The sequence below is a fragment of the Ovis canadensis genome, chromosome 6, assembly GCF_042477335.2.
Source record: "Ovis canadensis isolate MfBH-ARS-UI-01 breed Bighorn chromosome 6, ARS-UI_OviCan_v2, whole genome shotgun sequence".
Taxonomy (NCBI): domain Eukaryota; kingdom Metazoa; phylum Chordata; class Mammalia; order Artiodactyla; family Bovidae; genus Ovis; species Ovis canadensis.
Window position 1 is genome coordinate 100,833,463 of NC_091250.1, and position 22,538 is coordinate 100,856,000.

Below are 22,538 nucleotides of genomic sequence, written 5' to 3' on the forward strand. Positions count from 1 at the left end.
CCTTCAGATTGTTTTCATTTGATTCACCAATTTTTTACAAAATTTACGTGATTTTTGTCTTGTGCTCATTGTTTCTGATTATTTCAGTCATAGTGGACCTAGGTTTAAAGAAAATAATGTCTATAATATTTTCTGTCATGAAAAAGGATTGAATGTTTACATGTAAGTGTTATGGGAGGGACGACGCAGTAGCTTCCTGAGGAAAGAGACAAAAGAATGATAAATGCTGATATAAAGTGTGGTTATGATATAATATAATATGAAAGTGAAAGTTGCTCAGTCATATCCAGCTCTTTGGGACCCCATGGACTGTAGCCTGCCAGGCTCCTCTGTCCATGGAATTCTCTAGGTCAGTGTACTGGAGTGGGTAGCTATTCTCTTCCCCAGGGGATATTCCCAACCTGGTATCAAACCCAGGTCTCCCATGTTGCAGGCAGATTCTTTACTGTCTGAGCCACCAGGGAAGCCCAAGAATACTGGAGTGGGTAGCCTATCCCTTCGCCAGGGGAATCTTTCCAACCCAGGAATTGAACCCAGGTCTCCTGCATTGCAGGCAGTTTCTTTACCAGTTGAGCTACCAGGGAAGCTCATATTATAATATAATAGTAAATAATTCAGTCTGTGTTCAGCAAACCCATTGAATTTTTCATCATATCTGCAAGTAGTTAAGTGGTGCTCTGTCCTGAATTGTAAAAATATACATAGATTTAGATATGTATATAGATATAGATAAGATCATAGATATATTCAGGTAGCTTTGGAGAGAATGAAAATTCAAAAGTCCCTTTAGAGTTCAGGTAATTATTTTCTTAACATACAGTTGAGAACTTATATCCATTAGCAAAAGCTGGTTATGGGAGTGAAAATAATAGATGAATAAAAGGTGGGTGACAAAAAGAGAATTAGGTCATGAAATTAAAGATTTTTGCAAATATCTCAGTTTTATAGATGGAAGCATGTAGCAGTTGCTACATTTCTAATTCCATGAACACTCCAAAGGCAAATGAGTTTAACTGGATGAAGGCAAGTGTCTTGCCATGGCTTTAGGTAAGAAGTGTTGTTGAGGCTGGATGCGCAGTAAAAATGAAGAACTACTAGTGGTTTCACTAATAAAATTAAAGGGTGAATCTTTCAAAAGAATTCCAATTATTGAACAATCTCTATAGCAAGGAAAAGCTATAAAATTCTATACAAAAATGAAGATAAAATTCTGAATATCTACAAAGTAATATGGATACTGTGAATAGACTTTTATTGCTCTGGTTTCCACACCCAACATGTGAAAAACAGTTAAATTCAACCACATCTTTTTAGTATAGTTTTGCATTAAAATAATAAATTTCAATACATACCCACATCATTTTATGGAGGAGTTCTACTTATGAGGCAGAAGTGCTAGAGCAGCAGTACCCAAACTTTTAGGCCCCAGGAACCAGTTTCGTGGAAGACCATTTTTCCATGGACTGGGATAGGAAGCAATGGTTTTGGGACGATTCAAGCACATTACATGTATTGCTCACTTTATTTCTATTATTGCATCAGCTCCACCTCAGATCATCAGGCATTCGATCTCAGAGGTTGGGGACACCTGCGCTGAGTCTCAGATACAGCTAGTCTCTTTTCCCCTTCTTTCCTGTTTTAGCCAACTTCCGGCAACAAAATAGACAACATTTTGTGATGACAAATATGGCAGTTGCCACACAGGCCAGCAGGAACCCAATGACATCCAGAGAGTGGTACTGGAACCAGGTGAGGTCATGGAGAGCTGGCCGCAAGTGCTTGGCTCCTTTGTGGCGCATGACAAACTCGATCCAGAAGACTGCTCTGTCCAAGGGCTTCATAGGCTGATCATGTTGAATGGCTGATAATCTCATCATATTCTCTTTGTAGCTGAAGGAAAATCAAACAGTTATCATTTATGGAATGAGCTATAATAGACAAAAATGTGAAAATTCCTTGCAGATGGTAACAGAGTGCAACACAGAGTGGAAGAAAAACAGATAATTGTCTCCGAGGTGATTATTGAGATATTAGCTTATGGGCTAGGATTTCTTAAATGCACAGTTTTCAAGCTACAAAAGAAAAGAAAGAAAATGGGAAAGAACAAGATTGTGTATTCTAAAGAATGGAACAAGCTGTCCCAAAGGGAAAGAAAAGAAAAGAAATTCGTAATATGTTTGTCCAAAGTTTGAATTATCTCATAAAGAATTGTTAATAGACCTGGTAGATGTATTTCAAAATGTTATAATCTAGATATAGCAGGTAAATCAGGGATGAGGTTTGGAGACATGTCCAGACAGGGCTGCTCTTACATTAGTGAAGTGGTGGTTGAGAGTGTGGAAGTAGATTGACTCAGTTTGATTCCTGACTCTTACTTTGTTGGCTGCTTTTTTATTCTTCTGTTCCTCTGATTTTTTTAAGAAAATTAATTTTACTAACATTTTAAAACATTTTTATTTTTTAAACTTTTAATTTTACTCTGGAGGGCTCAATTATGATAGAATCTATTTCTCGGTTTTTCATTGTTATATGAAATGGCTAGGAATAGTATCTTATCTAGTTATTTTGAGAATATTGTATTGATTCTTAGAGGCATTCCTAGCATGCAGTAGACACTCAGTGAATGCTTACTAGTATTGTTGTTCTGGTTCTTGTATTGTTGTTCTGGTTCTTTGTCAGGAGCCTTCTGGAGAAGGCTCAACATTTCACTCTCAGGCATTGCAGACACACTTGTTTCTATTACTGAAATAATGGCAGACTAATAGACAAGAAGGAAGAATAAAGAGATATAGCTCATGAACTTTAAATCACAAAGCACTATAACATGGCAGTGTAGTAGTAACAATGGAAGTAACTTTTCTCCCTTTACTGTCAAAAACACAGGAGGAGCACTGGGTTTTTGCAAAGACTGCAGTAATCCTGGAAATATATTTTTAATACAAGAGGAACAGACTACAATAAAGAAGTTACTTAAAATGTGTAGTAACACTGTTTTACTAAATACAACATGTAGCATATCATGAACATTCAGTATATTTTCATTTTTGACACCAACATTACATTATTAAAAATTAAAAAGGCATATAAATATCCTAGAGATATGTACATTTACATAAAAACAGCAAATGAAAGATTTGTTTCTCTCAAAAAAAGAAAAAAAGTGCTTTTTATGCTGCTCATGTAGGACAATAGCTGTGCTAAAATTAAATTTAAATAACACTGCTTATAAAACACACAATGCATTTTGCTGCCATTACGGACACATTCTCAAAATGCTTTCTTTACAGAGTCATTATGACAAAAAAGGGGGAATATATACATCATATTTGTGATATTAATATAATTGTGTCATTGAAATTCATGTATATCCTGAAGTGATTTGGAAATTAAATACTTCTGTTTTCAGAAAATGTGGTTTTTAAATAGGGATATCCCAATATAACTCCCTATTCCAAATAATACCAAAATGAGCACGAATTAAAGAACTCTTAATATAGTGTTTATATTTACAGTATATTTATAGTGTTTACATTTATAAGCTGTATCTACATAGTTGTCATTGAGAAAATTAGAAAATTCTCGTTGTTTACCATTTATGAATGATGGGATCAAAATATTATTACAGACTAGCAGATACAGAGAACAATCTATTGGATACCAGATTTGGGGGAGTAGAAACACATAGGTGGGGGAGTAGGAGGCAAAATTACTGGGAATAACATAAGCTCAAGGAGGTTTTATACAACACTGGAAATTTAACCACTATTTGTTAATTACTTTAAATGGAAAATAACCTGTAAAAATTGTGTAACATTTTTTAAAAAAGGAATATCCCAACATATGGGATTCCCTGGTGGGCACAGATGTAAAGAATTGGCCTGCAATGCAGAGACCTGGTTTGATCCCTGGGTCAGCAAGATCCTCTGGAGAGGGGAGTGGCTACCTACTCCCATGTTCTTGCCTGGAAAATTCCATGGACTGAGGATTAGTGGAATACAGTCTATGGGGTCCAAAGAGTCAAACACAACTGAGAAATCAACACTTTCACTTTTTCATATCAACATATCCTTCCCAAGTCAATTATGTTTAGATTTTATAATTCTTCCAAACAAGACAAAATGACCACAGTAAAACAAACAAACAAACAAACAAACAAACAAACAAAACACACCAAGAATATACCCACATTTATAAATAGGATATACATATTTGAAACTGGGTGGTAGAAAGTTATAGCTGTTTATCATTTATCAGAGATGGAGTCAAAATATTAGCATAGAAAACTTGGGAAATAGTAAATGTGAGTGGAATTTGAAATGGATTATGTCATGGTGGTTTACTGAAAATAAACCATCTTTTAAGAGTTTAAAACATTTGAGAAGTTCACATGCTGAAAGAAAGTAAAGTGGGCAGATGAGTATCCATATTGTTCATGGTTCCCTACAATAACTTTGTTTTCAATGCTTCTAAATCCATGAGAATTTCAATGGTTCTTCTCATTCTAATGATTAAGTTTTCAAAATTTCTCCACTATCTTTAAAACACTGACAAACCTTTTCCATAAAACCATGAAAAAAACTTAATCTGACATTCGCAACCCATTATTTTTGTCTGTTTTCAAAACATTGAGCAAATCTTACACCTCATTGTGCTTATGTGAGGACTCATGGCTGCCTCCCTCGCCTTCAGATTAGAACTTCTCTAGAAAGATTGGCTAGTAAAGCAGAAAAAAAAAAAAAAATATATATATATATATATACTCACGAAGGATTATTAATGACTTCCTTCAATGCGTTGAGCAAATCTCTTGTTGACATTGTTTCCAAGTCCAACCTGACAGCTGTTCCCTTGGATTTCATTCGAGCGATGTTATCAGCTTGATCATCAAACAAAGGAGTGCCCACTATAGGGATCCCATGATAGATGGCCTCATAAACACCATTGCTTCCACCATGAGTTATAAAGGCTTTGGTTTTTGGATGGCCTAGGATTGAGTGAATTTCAGGAAGATTATTAATTATAATAGAATAAAATGAGAAATGGGTATTATAAGGCACTGGAAGAAGCAGCATCTTTTAGATAACATTATCATGTATATTGAAAGTGCTTTTAACTTGCTTTCAGAACTCAGAGAAGAAACAGCTATGTCTGCTGAAGGGGTAAATGAAGATTTTGTGAAAGAAGTGCTGAGTCACTTGAACATCACAAATGAATCCAGGATTGGCAGGTGAACAACTTGAAAGACCATTCTGGGTGAAAGAAACCACATGTGCAAAAAAAGAGGAGGGCATGCCAGAATTTATTCACCTAAAGATATAGTGAAGTCATTTAGTTTGATAGGAATGGTGTCAGGGGAAAAGAAGGATAATGGTAGTGGCACTGGAACCAGAGGAAGGAAAAGCTACATTTTATCATGAAGTGTGTTATTGCTTCACAAAAATGATTGTGCATTTTTTTAATAGAAAATTGAGAGTCATTGGTAATGGCAGAAGAGTTCTTCTTTTTAGTAGCATTTAACATACCTCTACAGAATGGAAATGATAAGTATAAGGAAAGAATTCAGAGACAGAACAACAATCCAGGAAATTATTGAAAAGTTCACTGTGAGAAGTAATTACAGCTGAAGTAAAGATTCTGGCCGTGAGGGATGTGACTATGTAGAATAAACTGACAACTGTTATGTGTTCTCCTTTTTTTCTCATAGCAAAGAAAATTATAATAAAGTAGTCAAGTTTTCCTTTTCAGTGTTTTAATAATTGCTTTGTAAGTGTGTTTCCTGTTGAAGCACTCTCACTCTGCTCAGCTGGTACTCATGTTTTCATTATTTGTTGTGACAAGTCTCACCAAGAAGGTCATTCTGGGGAAACCATTTATACAACCGGGTGTTGGGTCCCAAGTTATCTGGTTTTTTGCCATCATATCTCCATAGCACCTGTTAAAAGTAAAGGAAATACTTTATTTTATGAGTTGAACTTCAAAGTTATACTAATAATTTCTAAATTGACTAAGATACGTATAATTACATGCCTTCCATATGACATGTAAGGAAATGAAGACATATGAAGTAATGGTAACTAGTAATACAAAGACATAAATAGGAATACCTACATTTGATGTATTAATTATGTACACATGATGGCAGAGACAAGTGAGATTTTCAATGACCAATTCAAATATTAAAAAAAAAAACCCTGCTTTGTTGTTGCTTTACAGTCACTAAGTTGTGTCCAACTCTTTGCATGCCATGGAGTGCAGCATGCTAGGCTTCCCTGTCCTTCACGATCTCTCAGAAGCTGCTCATATTCATATCCATTGATTCGGTGTTGCTATCCAAGCAACACATCCTCTGTCACTCCCTTTCCCTCCTGCCCTTAATCTTTCTCAGCATCAAGGTCTTTTTCAATGAGTCATCTCTTTGCATCAGGTGGCCAAGGGTATTGGAGCTTCAGCTTCAGCATCAGTCCTTCCAATGAATATTCAAAGTTAATTAACTTAGGAATGACCAGTTAGATCCTGCTGTCCAGGGGACTCTCAAGAGTCTTCTCCAACACCACAATTCAAAAGCATCAATTTTTTGGCACTCAGCCTTCTTTATGGTCCAACTCTCACATCTATACATGACTACTGAAAAACCATAGCTTTGACTATATGGACTTTTCCAGGCAAGTGTTGTCTTTGATTTTTAATACACTGTCTAGACTTGTCATAGCTTTTCTTTCATGGATAGGTGGTTTTATTTCTAATACAATAAGTCAGAGGCAGATTACACATAACCTACATACTCATTTGCTTTCTTTATATGCTAGTGCTCATTTTCAAATTCAATATTCACTGATTTATTTTTGACTGCTATAAAAGAGTTTACTTATATCAAGTAGTTAAAATGGGAAGTTATATTATTAGAATTTTGCACATTTTGATTACAAAGAAGAAAACGTATGCAGTCAATAACCCAAGATAAATATTTTGGCTTATTTATAATTTATTAATCCCCTTCATAGATCACAGCCTTGTCATGGTAAAGCGGCTTGTGTAACTCAATGAAGCTATGAGCCATGCTCTGCACGGCTACCCAAGGGCAGATGGGTCACAGCGGATTGTTCTGACAAACTGTGGTCCACTGGAGGAGGGAATGGACAACTACTCCAGTATTTGTGCCATAAGAACCACATGAACAGTATGGAAAGACAAAATATATGACACTGGAAGATGAGTTCTCCAGGTCAGAAGGTGTCCAATATGCTGTTGAGGAAGAGTGGAGGGCAATTACTAACAGTTCCAGAAAGAATGAAGTGACTGGGCCAATGAGGAAATGATGCTTAGTTGTGGATGTGTCTGGTGGTGAAAGTCTGATGCTGTAAATAGCATAGGATCCTGGAATGTGAGGCCAATGAAATCAAGGTAGGTGGACATGGTCAAGCAGGATTTGGCAAGAGTAAATATCAACATCTTAGGAATCCATGAACTAAAATGGTCAAGTTCAATGAATTTAATTCAGGTGACCTTTATATCTACTACTGTGGTTAAGAATCCCTTAGAAGAAATGGAGTAGCCTCACAGTTAACAAAAAGGTCTGAAATGCAGTGCTTGGGTGCAATCTCAAAAACCACAGAATGATCTTGGTTCATTTCCAAGGTAAACCATTCAACATCACAGCAATCCAAGTCTGTGCCCCAACCGCTAATGCTGAAGAAGCTGAAGTCAATTGATTTCAGCAAGACCTACAAGACCTTCTAGAATTAAAAGTTAAAAAAAAAAAATTTAAGAAGTCTTTTCATCATGGGGATAGGAATGTAAAAGTAAGAAGTCAAGAGATACCTAGGATAAGAGGCAAGTTTGGCCTTGTAGTACTAAAAGAAGCAGGCAAAAGCTAACAGACTTTAGTTAAGAGAACACACTGGTCATAGTAAACATCCTTTTCCAACAACTGATGACTCTACACATGGACATCACCAGATGGTCAATACTGAAATCAGATTAATTATATTCTTTACAGCCAAAGATGGAGACGCTCTATACAGTCAACAAAACAAGACCTGGAGTTAATTGTGGTTCAGATCATGAGCACCTGAGTGCAAAATTCAGATTTGAATTGAAGAAAGACTTAAATTGAAAGTGGGGAAAACCGCTAAGCCATTCAGGTATGACAGAAATCAAATCCCATATAATTACACAGTGGAGGTGACGAATAGATTCAAGGGATTATATCTGATATGCAGAGTGCCTGAAGAACTGTGGATAGAGGTGTGTAACATTGTACAGGAGGCAGCGATCAAAACCAGCCCAAAGAAAAGGAAATGCCAGAAGGCAAAATGGTTATCTGAGGAGGCTTTATAAATAGTTGAGAAAAGAAAGGGAGTGAAAGCCAAGGGGGAAAGGAAAAGAAAGATATACTCAACTGAATGCAGAATTCCAGAGGATAGATAGGAGAGATAAGAAGGACTTCTTCAATGAACAGTGCAAAGAAATAGAGAAATCAATGGGGTGTGAAAGACTAGAGATCTCTTCAAGTAAATTAGAGATCCCAAGGGATTATTTCATGCAAAGATGGGCACAATAAAGGACAGAAATGGTATGGACCTAACAGAAGCAGAAGATATTAAGAAGAGGAGGCAAGAATACACAGAAGAACTATACAAAAGAGGTCTTAGTAACCTGGATAACCATGATGGTGTGGTCACTCATCTAGAGCCACACATCTTGGAGTGTGAAGAAAATGGGACCATAGGAAGTATTACTGTGAAGAAAGGTCGTGGAATTTCAGCTGAAATATTTCAAATCCTAGAAGATGGTATTGTTAAAGTGCTGCACTCAATATGCTAGCAAATTTGGAAAACATAACAGTGGCCACAGGACTGGGAAAGGTCAGTTTTCATTCCAAACCCAAGGATGCGTAATGCCAAAGAATGTTCAAACTACTGTAAAATTGTGTTCCTTTCACATGCTAGCAAGGTAATACTCAAAAATCATTTATCTCGGCCTGAGCAGTACATGAACCAAGAACTTCCAGATGTGCAATCTGGGTTTAGAAAAGGCAGAGGAACCAGAGATCAAATTGCCTTCATTCATTAGATCATAGAAAAAGCAAGATAATTCCAGAAAAACATCTACTTCTGCTTCACTGACTATGTTAACCTTTGACTGTATGGATCCCAACAAACTGTGGAAAATTCTTAAAGAGCTGGGAATACCAGACCACGTTAACTGTCTCCTGAGAAACTTGTATGCAGGTGAAGAAGCAACAGTTAGAACCAGACATGAAACAACAGACTGGTTCAAGTGGGGAAAGGAGTACACAAAAGCTGTGTATTGTCACTCTGCTTACTTAACTTACATATGCACAGTGCATCATGTAAAATACTGGGCTAAGTGACTCACAAGCTGGAATCAAGCTTGCTGGGAGAAATATCAATAACCTCAGATATGTAGATGACACCACCCATATGGCAGAAAGTGAAGAGGAACTAAAAAGCCTCTTGATGAAGTGAAAGAGGAGAGTGAAAAAGTTGGCTTCAAGCTCAACATTCAGAAAACGAAGATCATGGCATCTGGGTCCCATCACTTCATGGGAAATAGATGAGGAAACAGTGAAAAGAGTGTCAGACTTTATTTTTTGGGGCTCCATAATCACTGCTGATGGTGACTGCAGCCATGACATTAAAAGACGCTTACTCCTTGGAAGGAAAGTTATGACCAACCTAGATAACATATTCAAAAGCAGAGTCATTACTTTGTCAACAAAGGTCCATCTAGTCAAGGCTGTGGTTTTTCCAAGAGTCATGTATGGATGTGAGAGTTGGACTGTGAAGAAGGCTGAGCGCCGAAGAATTGATGCTTTTGAACTGTGTTGTTGGAGAAGACTCTTGAGAGTCCCTTGGACTGCAAGGAGATCCAACCAGTCCATTATGAAGGAGATCAGCCCTGGGTGTTCATCGGAAGGACTGATGCTAAAGCTGAAACTCCAGTACCTTGGCCACCTCATGCGAAGAGTTGACTCATTGGAAAAGACTCTGATGCTGGGAGGGATTGGGGGCAGGAGGAGAAGGGGACGACAGAGGATGAGATGGCTGGATGATATCACCAACTTGATGGACATGAGTTTCAGTGAACTCTGGGAGTTGGTGATGGACAGGGAGGCCTGGCGTGCTGCAATTCATGGGGTCGCAAAGAGTCAGACACGACTGAATGACTGAACTGAACTGAAAGAGACTCTTGATGTGGGTGAAAGAGGAAAGTGAAAAAGCTGTCTTAAAACTCAACATTCAAAACAATACGTTCATGACATCTGGTCCCATCACTTCATGGCAAATACATGGGGAAAATGTGGAAGCTGTGACATATTTTATTTTCTTGGGCTCCAAAAGCATTTTGGATGGTGATTGTAGCCATGAAATGAAAAGACACTTGCTTCTTGAAAGAAAAGCTATGACAAATCTAGACAGAATATTAAAAGAAGAGACATCATTCTGCCAAAAGAGGTCCATATAATGAAAGCTATATTTTTTTTCCAGTAATCATGTATGGATATGAGAGTTGGATAGTAAAGAAGGTTAGGTAAGGTAAGATAAGGTGAAGTCACTCAGTCATGTCCTACTCTTTGCGGCCCCACAGACTGTAGTCTACCAGGCTCCTGTATCCATGGGATTTTCCAGGCAAGAGTACTGGAGTGGGTTGCCATTTTCTTCTCCAGAGGATCTTCCCAACCCAGGGATCGAACCCAGGTCTCCTGCATTGTAGGCATACGCTTTACCACCTGAGCTACCCAGGAAGTCCTTAAAGAAGGTTAAGCATCGCTGAAGAGTTAATGCTTTTGAATTGTGGTGCTGGAGAAGATTCTTGAGAATCCCTTGGACTGCAAGGACATCAAACCAGTCAATCCTAAAGGAAGCCAATCTTGAATATTCATTGGAAGTACTGATGCGGAAGCTCCAATACTCTGGCCACCTGGTAACTGTTTGGAAAGATCTTGATCTGGGAAAGGTTGAAGGCAAAAGGAGAAGGGCTGGCAGAGGATGACATGGTTAGATAGCATCACTAAATCAATGGACATGAATCGTGGCAAACCCTGGGTAATAGTGAAGGACAGGGGAGCCCAGCATGCTGTAGTCCATGGGATTGCAATGATTCAGACGACTTAATGACTAAGCAACAACAGCATAATTTTTTAATAATGTTAATTAGTGGTGCTGAAGAAGTATGTTCTCTTAACTTACAAATTATTAAGCCCTACTTCCAAAAACAATGAAAAGTGGAATTGTTTGACTTGAATCAATATTGCATGACTATATTTATTGTTAAAATTTAACTCCCGAGAGCATCTGTATGTGTTGTGTGCTCAGAAGTCCTTTAAAGAAAAGGAACAAGTGACAAAGTGATAGGAAATGTCTAAAATCATCTCTTTACAGAGTTTCACAGACTTATTAAATAGTTGTCCATGATTAAGTTATTGTATCTACCTTTTGTGGAATTTGAGCGAAGGCTGATGCAATCACCTCGGCTCTGTCTTCTGACATGTTACTGACCATTGACCCCAAAGAAAACACCACAATACCATTTTCGCCAGAGCTCTGCACAAACTTTTCCATTTCCTGTGAAAAAAGAATTTGCCCCATCACAAAACAGCAGCAACATAGCATACATTATTGAAGGGATTGCTGTAAGCAAAAAAGAGAGAAAATCAGAAATTGTCTCGAGATTAGAGATTTCTTACAAAAATATTGTGGTAAGATACACATGGCATAAAATTTACTTTCTTAATTGTTCCTAAGTGTATAGTATAGTAGTGTTAAGTATACTCACATTGTGCAACCAATCTCCAGATCTTTTTCATCGGACAAAACTGGAAGTCTATGACCATTAAGAAACTCTGCTTTCCTCTTTCTCTAGCCTTTGGCAAGTTTCATTCTACTTTGTTTCTACAAATGAGATTAGTCTGGATACTTCTTATAAGTTGAATTGTAGAGTATTTGTCTTTTTCTGACTAGTTATTTTCACTTAATGTAAGGTTCATTCATGTTGTGACATGTGTCAGAATTTCCTTTTAAAGGTGAGTAATATTCCATTGTTTGTATATATGATATTTGTTTATTGCTCCCTCTGTTGATGGACATTTGGGTTGCTTAAACCTCTTGGCTCCTATGAATAGAGCTTTCATGAATATGTTGTACAGATATCTCATTGGGATCCTAATTTCAATTACTTTGGATATAAACCCAGAAAAGGAATTGCTGAGCTCTATGTGTAGACAGGTTTTATATTAGAAAGTACACATTATTCTTATTACATACTATACAGTTAGCTAATAGAGTGATTTCCCTTCCTCACCCACCCCACTCTCCCAATTTTCTTGAACATATTAACTTCACATCTTGGACTTTGGTCAGTTGTACTAATAAATATTTAACACTAAAAAATCATTAAAATTTTTTGAGGGACTTTATATTATTTTTTATAATTTTTTAAAAAAATTTTTTATCCTTGAGATCCTGGGAAAAGAATGGGTGATATGAGGTCCATTTCTGCCATTATATATATTTGTGCAAATGTGTTTCTGTATAAGCAGGAAATAAGATAGAGCCAGTACTAGTGGTGACAAGGAGATGCTATTAAACTATATTATCTTCAGACTCTTCATTAGTCTTGATGTTAATTACTAACATAGATTCTTGGAAGGAAGTTACTTGCCAGATTCAACTCCCTTTGGTTCTTTGTTATTATAATTCTGCTAACTCATTTATTTATTCCAGACAGACTTTTTGAGAATTATTTAGGTATTCATTAGTATTTCATTTCCTGTCTATGAGCACTATGAAAAAATACATGATCTGAATCAGTTCATGGCATTCATTCAGCTCTGTAATCCTATTCTTCATCTTAGACTTTGTCATAATTTCCAAACTCTGTCTAAAATACTAACTACTGACTTGAAGAGTCAAGTATTATAGTTTGGAAGTTCTATGAAATAGTTCTGTGAGTTCTATTTATAATCCAAATTTACACTTGTATAGTTACTTATTTGAGAGACCATATTGCTGTGTTTCTTTACATATGATGCCTTTGTCCTGAACTTGCATAAGTAATGTCACAGATGGATGTGTTATGTCTAACTGTGGTGAAGGACCTTCAACTTGACTTCAATGAGTCCTCCTGGGAGCACCTGCTCCACAGAGGAAAAGGTGCCCAGGGCTTTCTGCAGCACAGGTCTGGTCAGCTTTTGAGTAATTCAGTTCTAACTAAATAAAGCTCCAGGTGAATCCATATTTGCCTGGAATTTTTTCTGAATTATTTTGCTTTGTGGTCCTGATCCTTTCTGATTAAAAAAAAAGTTACTTTCTATACTAGAATAATTCCAAATGTTGAATGACAACCCACCCCAATATTCCTGTCTGGGAAATCCCATTGACAGAGGAGACTAGCTGGCTGTAGTTCATAGGGTCATGAAGAGTCAGACATGACTGAGCATGTATGCATATTCACTGTTCTGCACCTTAGATCTCTAGTATTTATTTTCTAAAAAATGCAAATTTGTATCCTTAAACAACATTTCTCCTGTTCTTCCAACTCTCAGTCCTGGCAACTACCATATTACTCTGTTATTATAAGTTTGGCATTTTTAGATTTCGTATACAAGTGATTTATTACAGTATTTGTCCTTCTCTGTTTTTTCAAAAAGATAGACAAAACTGAAAACCTTTAGTTAGAGTAATCAAGAAAAAAAGTGACTCAAATAAATAAGATTAGAAATGAAATGGAGACATTACAACTAATACTGAAAAATTACATAGGATCCTGAGACTACCATGAATAATTATAAGCTAAGAAATTATTAATCCATATATGAGAAGAATGGAGAACTTCTTAAAAGCAGAACCTACCAAGAATGAATCAGGAAGAAGTAGAAAATCTGAACAGCCCTAATAAGTAAAGAAATTGAATTGGTAATCAAAAACCTATCAACACACAAAAGGCCCAGGGCCTGATGGCTTCACTGATGTATTCTATGAAATATTATAGAATAATCAATGCTAGTTCTTCAAAAAATCTCAGGAATTAAAGAGGAGGGTAGGAACATTTCCAAAGTCATCCTACAAGGTCATCACCATGATCATGATACCAAATAGATAAGCACCTTGCAAGAAGATAAAACTAAAGTCAATATCCAGATTGAGTATTGTTGCAAAAATTCTCAACAAAATATCAACAAGCCAAATTCAAGAGCACATTAAAAGAATTATATAGTAAGACCATGTGAGATTTATCTCTGTGATGCAAGGATAAATAGAATGAACAATAAAATAACTTGATTATCTCAATAGATGTCCAAAAAACTTTTAACAAGATATGACATTCTTTCATGAGAAAACCCTCAACATATAGGGTATAGAAGGAACATATCTCAATGTAATAAAGAACATATATGACAAAGCCAAAGCTAATGTTATACTCAAGAGTGAACACTTGAAAGCTTTTTCTCTAATCAGAAACAAAACAAGGATGCCTACTCCCACTGTATAGAATTCAGTTTCCTTACTGTGTACTAATAATGAAACATCTGGAAAAAACTATCCCATTCACAATAGCATCAAAAGGAAGAAAATAACTAGAAATAAATTTAATCAGTGAAGTGAGAAATCTGTACAGTGATAACTATAAGAAATTGTAGAAATAGAAGAAAACACAAATAAATGGAAAGTCATCATATGACATGGACCAGAAGACTAATACTGCTAAAATGTTGACATTACCAAAAGCCCAAAGAATCACACCTTGAAATTTCATATTTGCCACAAAGTTTCAATATTTCAAATAGTGTACTGGCCCCCAAATAGACACATAGACCATGGAACAGCATACAGGGTTCAACTAATAGTCAACAAGGGAGCAAGGGAGACAAAAACACCAATTGTGGAAATGTTAGTCACTTCTTTCTTTTCTGAGAAAACTGGATAAACTATGAAAAAAACAAAAAACCAGACCACTCACGAAAACAACTCAAAATGTATCAATGTATCAATGACTTAAATGTATCAATGACTTAAACACAAGACCAGATACCATAACATCCCTAAAAGAAAATATAAGGTTAGAAACTCCTTGACACTGGTCTTGAAAATGATGTTTTTGTATAGGACACCAAGACCACAACAAAAGGAAAAAATCACAAGTGGGGCTACATCAAGCTTAAAAGCTTCTGCACAGCAAAGGAAATAATCAACAAGATGAAAATGTGATCTACAGAGTGGAAGAAAAGTTTTGTAACCACATATTGAATGAGGCGTTAAGATCCAGAATATATGCACAACTCACACAACAAAATTCAAGTAAAGAATGGGCAGATGAACAAAATAGACCCTTTACAAAGAAGATTTCCAAATGGTCACCAGGTATAGGAAAAGATACTCAACGTCAGTAATCATCAGGGAAATGTATTTCAAAATCACAATCAGATATTACCTCCCCCCTATTAGAAAGTCTATAACCAAGAAGAGAAAAGTGTTGTGAGAATGTGGAGAAAAGTGAATGCTTGTACACTCTCAGTGGGAATGTAAATTGGTTTAACCCTTATGGAACATACATTGAAGGTTCCTAAAACAGTTAAAGATAGATCTATTGTATGATCCAGCAATTCTACTTCTGGGTACACAGTCAAAGGAAATAAAAACCGGATATAGAAGAGGTATATGGGCTCCATGTTGACTGCAGCATTATTCACAATTAGCTAAGGGAAAAAATTTAAGTGCCCACCAAGGGATGAATTATTTAAAGATGTTTCATAGATACACACAGACATGCACACACACGCACACGGAGACACATGTGCTCAGAATGAAATGTTATTCACCCACGAGAAAGAAGGAAATCCTGCCATTTTGGACAATATGGGTGGACTTTGAAGACATTATGCTAAAACGTGTGCTGTCATTTTAATCTTTATTCTCTTCCTATAATCAAATAATCCACTATGCTATATATCCGAAAAGTTGTAATCCTAGCTTATGCCTTTTTAATCTTCAAGAAAACTGTGATCTCATTATATTTGTTATTTTCCAAGTAAATATTTTATTGTATCTCATTTTTATTGTATCTCCTTTAATATATTTTATTGTATCTGATTTAGTATAATTTAACATTTCCTAGTGGCTCAGATGGTAAAGAATGTGCCTGGAGTGCAGGAAACCAGGATTTGATCTCTGGGTTGGGAAGATCCCCTGGAGAAGGGAATGGCTGCCTACGCCAGTATTCTTGCCTGGAGAATCCCACGGACAGAGGAGCCTGGTGGGCTACAGTCCATGGTGTCACAAAAAGTCAGATATGACTGAAGTGACTTAGCAGCAGCAGCATTTAATACAAAGATTTTTAATGTCAGGAATTTTTAAGGTTTTGGCTATCAGATGAAGAAGATGAAATATTAAAGTATTTTTGTAAGTTTTAAGGCTTTTCACCACAGCACTAGCTAAAATAAATGCCCATTTCCAACAATAGAAATGAATGTACATATAACTGTATGTTTTCATTCCCAACCTAGAGATTTATTTAAATTTATTTAAAGTAAATCATCCTGATTCATGTCAATGTATGGCAAAACCCACCACAATAATGTAAAGTAATTATCCTCCAATTAAATTAATTTAAAATAAAGAAAAAAATGAGTTAATGTGATATCTCTGTGAATACTGTTCTCTAGTTTTCACTCATTATTGTCTATATCTAGCAATAATCTGCTAAATGGTCTCTTCCTACTCTTTACCATTTACAATCCAACCCAGTGACGACATCTTGCTTTTTATTTTTAATAATATATGACTATCTCTTTCTCAGGGTTTCTGTCATAGCTCAGTCGGTAAAGAGTCTGCCTGCAATGCAGGAGACCTGGGTTGGATTCCCAGGTTGGGAAAATCCTCTGGAGAAGGAAATGGCAACCCGCTCCAGTATTCACACTTGGAGAATCCCATGGACAGAGGAGCCTGGCAGACTGTAGTCCATGTGATGGCAAGAGTCGGACACAACTTAGAGACCAAACCACTGCCATCACCTCTTTCTTTCTTAATCCTTTCAATATTCTTCCCAATGCCCCTACTAGATGTTTCCAATCTTTACAATTATCTGTCTCCAACTTACCTCTATAGCATCATCTTCTTTATTCAGCCTTTTCCTATCTAGACTAAACTTGGACTTTTTGGCAACTGTCATTACTACTCCAGCTACCTTTCTTTTATATCTTCTTCCAACTGAGCTACGAGAGAAGTCCATATCTTCTTCCACCCCTGCCCTATTCCTCTGTTTATTCCTGAGCATCGTTCAGATCTCATAATTGTCTGTGAATCAGAGATACATTATATAATTCATGCTGAATATTTCTTTAGCACTCTGGTCTTTCCATCTTATAACATTTTTTACAACTTGATTGTGTTCTGTCATTTCAGGTGGACTGTCAGGTGGTAGAAACTGTGCCTACACCATTTGCCTATATTAGCACTCACTTCTGGAATATGCTATATACAAAATTATCCTGTAATAATTATAATACAATTATAATGTAACGTATTATAGTGAGATGAGGTGTTTGGATGGCATCACCAGGTGATAATATCGCTATTATTTTATTTATATGAAATATATATTTTTATATAGAACTATGTGTCCTTTAATGAATGATGCTTCTCTATGTGTGAATAATGAAACTGCAGTTTAATTGATGTATTATCAAAGTGTCCCATGTACTCTAGTTTATTCTGTAATGATAATGAAATTCAGATAGTTGTGTTGATACAGAAATACATCAGTTTCTAGGTGGAAGTTCCCTTTATCCAGGTTCCCACATCTGACTACCTGTAATCAAACATTCTCAATAAAGAATACAGAATATTCCTATTGAAAACACAAAGTTCACAAAGAACAGCAAGGAGGAGTAGGTGACCTTAGGCAGAGGCTTGGCAGGTTTGCAGTGGAGCCCTCCAACAAATTCAACATTTGGTAGTCGTGGACGAGGAAATGAAAAGTCCCAGTAGCTTCGAATGAGCCACATTTCGGCTTTCCCCATTGTCTCTGATAAGGTAGTAGGTCTTCCTGAAAGTAAAAAGGAAAACAACAACAAATGTTTGATCAAATGAGACTATTGTCATGTGTGTATATTAGATAATTTTTGTAAAGGAAGTTGGGATGTTTTGGCCACGATATTCGAATGTGTTTGTTTCTTGATATATCTATACATAGCATAGTATAGGATAATAAAGTATATCTGGAATACATCTGTTTCTACATAAGCAGAAACAATTTCTAAAAGCTAACTGGATACTTATACTACAAATATGTGTATAACTCTCAATGTACACGTCTTCATTTATCAAGACAGTTTATGAGATTCTTAATGACTTTAAGTTAAAAAAAGAAGTTTTGTAAGTTGGATAGTCACTTGCAGATGTCCTAGGTACTTCAGTCTGTGGTAAATGACTTCCTGGTATCCGATACTAGTAATGGGCTTTACCCTACCCTCTAATTTAAGTGTTTGCATAATATTTGTTAGATTGAGGGTCATTTTATATTTTTATTTCACTGTTTCACTTATTTGAGATAAATTTTTGTGAATTTATATTTAGACAAACTCAACTTCCAAGGCACTAGGAAAAATAAGACTTCATTCTACCAACTAAAAACATGAATTACCTAGTCGTTTTGTTGCTAAGTGATAACTGACTCTTTTCAACTCCATGGACTATAGCCCAACAGGCTTCTCTGTCCATGGGATTTCCCAGGCAAAAACACTGGAATGGAATGCCATTTCCTTTTCCAAGGGATCTTCCTGACCAAAGGATCAAACCTGTGTCTCCTGCCTTGGCACGTAGATTCTCTACCACTGAGCTATCAGGAAGCCCAACTTACCTAGTACTTCACTGTAAAACGGATTCCACTTCTTATTGTCATATGCTGTGAAGAAAAGGTCAAAATAAAGCGTATATAACATATTTTTGACCCTCTCCATGAATGTCATGCGATCACTTAATTCTGAAAACATAACAGGTACATAAGATGGTGGGAATGGAAGTCTTCCGCTATTCTTTTCAATTATATGGCCAGGTGAGGTGTAATGACTGTACACGAATGGTATTTTAAGTAATTCAGCCAGCAGTTCACCACAGGGTCCAACGGCATCTGCAATAAGGATATCAAACCTTGATTCCTGTAGTTCTGTCATTAATTTCTTGTTGGAAACAGCGTCCTTACACATACTTAAAGTAGTATCAAAAAATCCCCAAAATAAACTTTTCACTGTTGACAAATAGGACCAAAAGGAATCTTTCACCGCGTATGTCCATTCCTCAATAAGACGTTCTATAAAATTCTCATAATCACTCTTTGTTAAAGTTGTAGGAAAAGTGTCAAATCTCATAGTAGATGGTTTGCTGGAATTAGGAATAGTGGAAGCTGAAGATATCAGAACAGTCACCTCATGACCCCTCGTGACAAGTTCGTCCAGAATTGTCTTCATATTCATCCAGTGACTAAATTCCACCGGCCACACCAGCACCTTTCCACAACTCCCACCGCTAAAGCAACAAGTCAGCTGTAGCAGCAGCAGAAGCGAGAGTCTTTTCATAGACATCTTGCTCATATGCAGTCCTTTAAAAATAATTACTGTAAACTTTTGCTATTGCTCAGGCTTGTATCCAGAAGTCATCAATCAGAAGTTAAATTATAACTCCTATTCCTTAAGAAAGTAGATTACATGAATAGTCAGCAGATGTGGAAATCAAGTGAAAAGGCAAAGTGCAGAACGTTTCCAGATTATACAGTGTGTTTAGTATTGATTTGTCAGTGCTGTCACCCATCTTGTACACACACATCAATTATATTCTATGAGAAAGAAGACTAACTAGTGTAAAACAATAGCAAGTGAGAGACTCGTGTCTGCAGTCGCTTTGACACAGAATTAGAGATAAGTTGACATCAACAAAATGGAGGGTTATGAGGTCACAACAATTGTGTCCCTCACAGAAACAGCAGAAACAATAAATGATCAACTGCAAATCAATGTAAATTATTTGGGGAAAGTTCTGGACTAAAATGAAAAAGCAGCAGAAATCCTGCAGTTTGCAAAGACTGAAGATGTGTTTTGTGATTTTTTTAGTGTAATGTATTAATTCTAAAGATATCAATTAATTTTGACTGGTTAATTGCATAATTTATGATCACTATTGCCATATTGATTATTTTGTCTGAACGATCTGCCTACTGATGACAGTGGTCACTTAAAGCAGAAGGAGACAACAGAGGATGAGATGGTTAGATAGCATCACTGACTCAATGGACATGAGTGTGAGCAAACTCTGGGAGATGGTGAAGGACAGGGAAGCCTGGTATGCTGTGGGCCATCAGGTGATGTTATCAGATTGATCAGCAAACATAGGAAAGCCCACCATAGGGATCTCATGGCAGATGGCCTTGTAAGTGCCGTTGATTCCACCATGAGTTATAAAGCCTTTGGTTTTTGGATGATCTAGCATTGAGTGACTTTCAGTAGAATTATTAATAATAATTCAGAATAAAACAAGAAATGGGCCTTATAAGGCACTGTTAAAAGCAATGTTTTTAAGATAACAGATGGTTACACACAGGAAACTGCATTTAAATTGCTTTCAGAACTCATGGCCAGAAACTCCTGTCTGCTGGAGAGATAAGTGAAGACTTCATGAAAGAAATGCTTTGTCACTTGGATTTCACAAGTGAATTCAAGATTGGCAGAAGAACTTAAAGAGCACTCTGGGTAAAAGAAAGCACATATGCATAAAAAGGGGGCATTCAGAAATATATTCTCTAAATATTAAGGAAGTCATTTAATCTGATAAGAATGGTGTCAAAATCACCGAAAGGGTAATGGTAGTAACTGTGGAACCAAAGAAAAGAGAATCTTCATTTTATTAAGAAATATGCTACCTCTTCATGGAAATGATTGTGGATTTTATTTCTGTAGACAATGGAGAGTCACTGGTAATAAATAAGGAGCTATTATTTATCAGTAGTATTTAAAATACTCCTACACAGGAGAACCAATAGGTGTAAGGAAAGCATTCAGAGGTAGAACAATAACCCATTAAGCCACTCACTGTTAGAAGCAACTACAGGCAAAATGAAGATATTTTAATTTTGGGCATAAGGGATATGACCAATGTATAATACAGTGCCAACTATGATATGTTTTCCTTCTCCCCTCTAGTGTTGGGAGTGAAAACACAGAAGTAAAGTTTTCTTTCTGAATGTCTTAATAATAAACACTTGATAAGTTTGTTTCCTATTGAAGTACTATCACTCTGCTCAGCTGTTAATCATGTTTTTAGGATTTGTTCTGCCAATATTTACCAAGAAGGTCATTCTGGGGGAATTCAGTTATACAGACAAATGTTGGGTCCTAAGGTGTCTGGCTTTTTGCCATCATATCTCCATAGAATCTGTTAGGGTAACAAAAATACCTTATTCAATTAGTTTAAAGTTATAGCATTAGAATTCAAGAGATTAAAAGATAACATTAAATGTCTTCCATATGGCATGTAAGGAAGAAAGGATGCGTGATCATAAGCAACGATAACTATTAATGCACTGACATCAGTAGGAATAGTTACATTTTACATACTTATTACCATATTCATTCAGCTATGGAATATAATCATGACCATTCACACATGATGGCATAGACAAACGATGTTTACATTTACAAATGAAGCCTTTTTTTGTAATTTGTAAGTATCAATAAACTGTTGAAAAAGTTCCAACTTTGTGATAATAAAATTTATTCAGCTGACCATGAACACTTTCACAATGAACCACAAAGGAGTGACAGTGTCAATCTGTAGTTTCTACGCCCAGTACAAAAGTAAGGTACAGATTTTGGAATTCCCAATCAATTCTCATACTCTGGATTATAATTTATAGTGTTTAACCTCTATCTGCTCTGGAAATGTAAAGTAAGTCTATCAGCAAAGAAACAGCATAGGTCATTAGGAGAAGATCACAATATCAGATAGCAAATTATAAAAGTAGTTCAAAATATCCAAAGACCTCAGGGGAATTTTATGTATTAGAAAATAAGGTACCACTCTATTTTATGGAGAAAGAAGTTGCTGAATCTTTGCCATGCCACTTTCCTTATGCTTGATTCCTTCCTACCGTCCCTCTCCCTTCTCAATCAGAAGGAGCAAAGTGACAGGTTAGAAGCAGAGTCCATTAAGGGCCAGACCTTACCACGCACAGAGCTTACTTAAGGGCAGGACCCCGTCTTCTCTTCGATCTTCCTGATTCAGACTTTGTCAGGACCAAGTCACCAGGGAGGCTGATGTTTATCTTTCTCTAAGTCACTGTGTCTGGATGGGATCTGGAGGTCTCTTAGGGAGCCCTGACCATTCGTTCTCTGAATAGCACCCTACAAAGCACACTGATAGGGATACTTTAAAATTTAGGGGAAATGAAAGGGGTCAGGATTATCTGACAAGTACAGTCTGCACTATGCATTCCAGTCTTTTATCACTATTGCATAATGTCTTTGTGCT

General features: G+C 36.5%; 1 protein-coding gene across 10 annotated transcripts; it reads right to left on the bottom strand.

Annotated features, from left to right (window-relative positions):
• Positions 1–1,229: 1,229 nt before the first annotated feature.
• On the bottom strand, positions 1,230–22,538 carry LOC138442586 (UDP-glucuronosyltransferase 2B17-like). Of its 10 annotated transcripts, none has more exons than XM_069594257.1 (7): positions 22,250–22,538; positions 18,880–18,924; positions 17,918–18,066; positions 11,457–11,588; positions 5,845–5,932; positions 4,765–4,984; positions 1,230–1,890 (listed from the first exon to the last, which is right to left on the bottom strand). In XM_069594257.1, exons 3-7 carry the CDS (start codon positions 18,038–18,040, stop codon positions 1,611–1,613), a joined length of 843 nt encoding a protein of 280 aa, XP_069450358.1. In that variant the 5' UTR covers positions 18,041–18,066; positions 18,880–18,924; positions 22,250–22,538; the 3' UTR covers positions 1,230–1,610. The 10 variants fall into 10 exon arrangements, with proteins under 10 accessions (XP_069450358.1, XP_069450351.1, XP_069450357.1 ...); XM_069594250.1 differs by having other exon boundaries at positions 18,880–19,705; positions 22,250–22,530; XM_069594256.1 differs by having other exon boundaries at positions 22,234–22,514.

Excerpts from the sequence above, each read along its gene's own strand:
- LOC138442586 (XM_069594250.1), bottom strand. The coding sequence starts at position 19,609 with ATGAGCAAGATGTCTATGAAAAGACTCTCGCTTCTGCTGCTGCTACAG. Across the intron at positions 5,933-11,456 it reads TCGCTCAAATTCCACAAAAG|GTGCTATGGAGATATGATGG; the intron begins GTAGATACAATA and ends TACTTTTAACAG. Across the intron at positions 1,891-4,764 it reads GAAGTCATTAATAATCCTTC|CTACAAAGAGAATATGATGA; the intron begins GTGAGTATATAT and ends ATTTTCCTTCAG.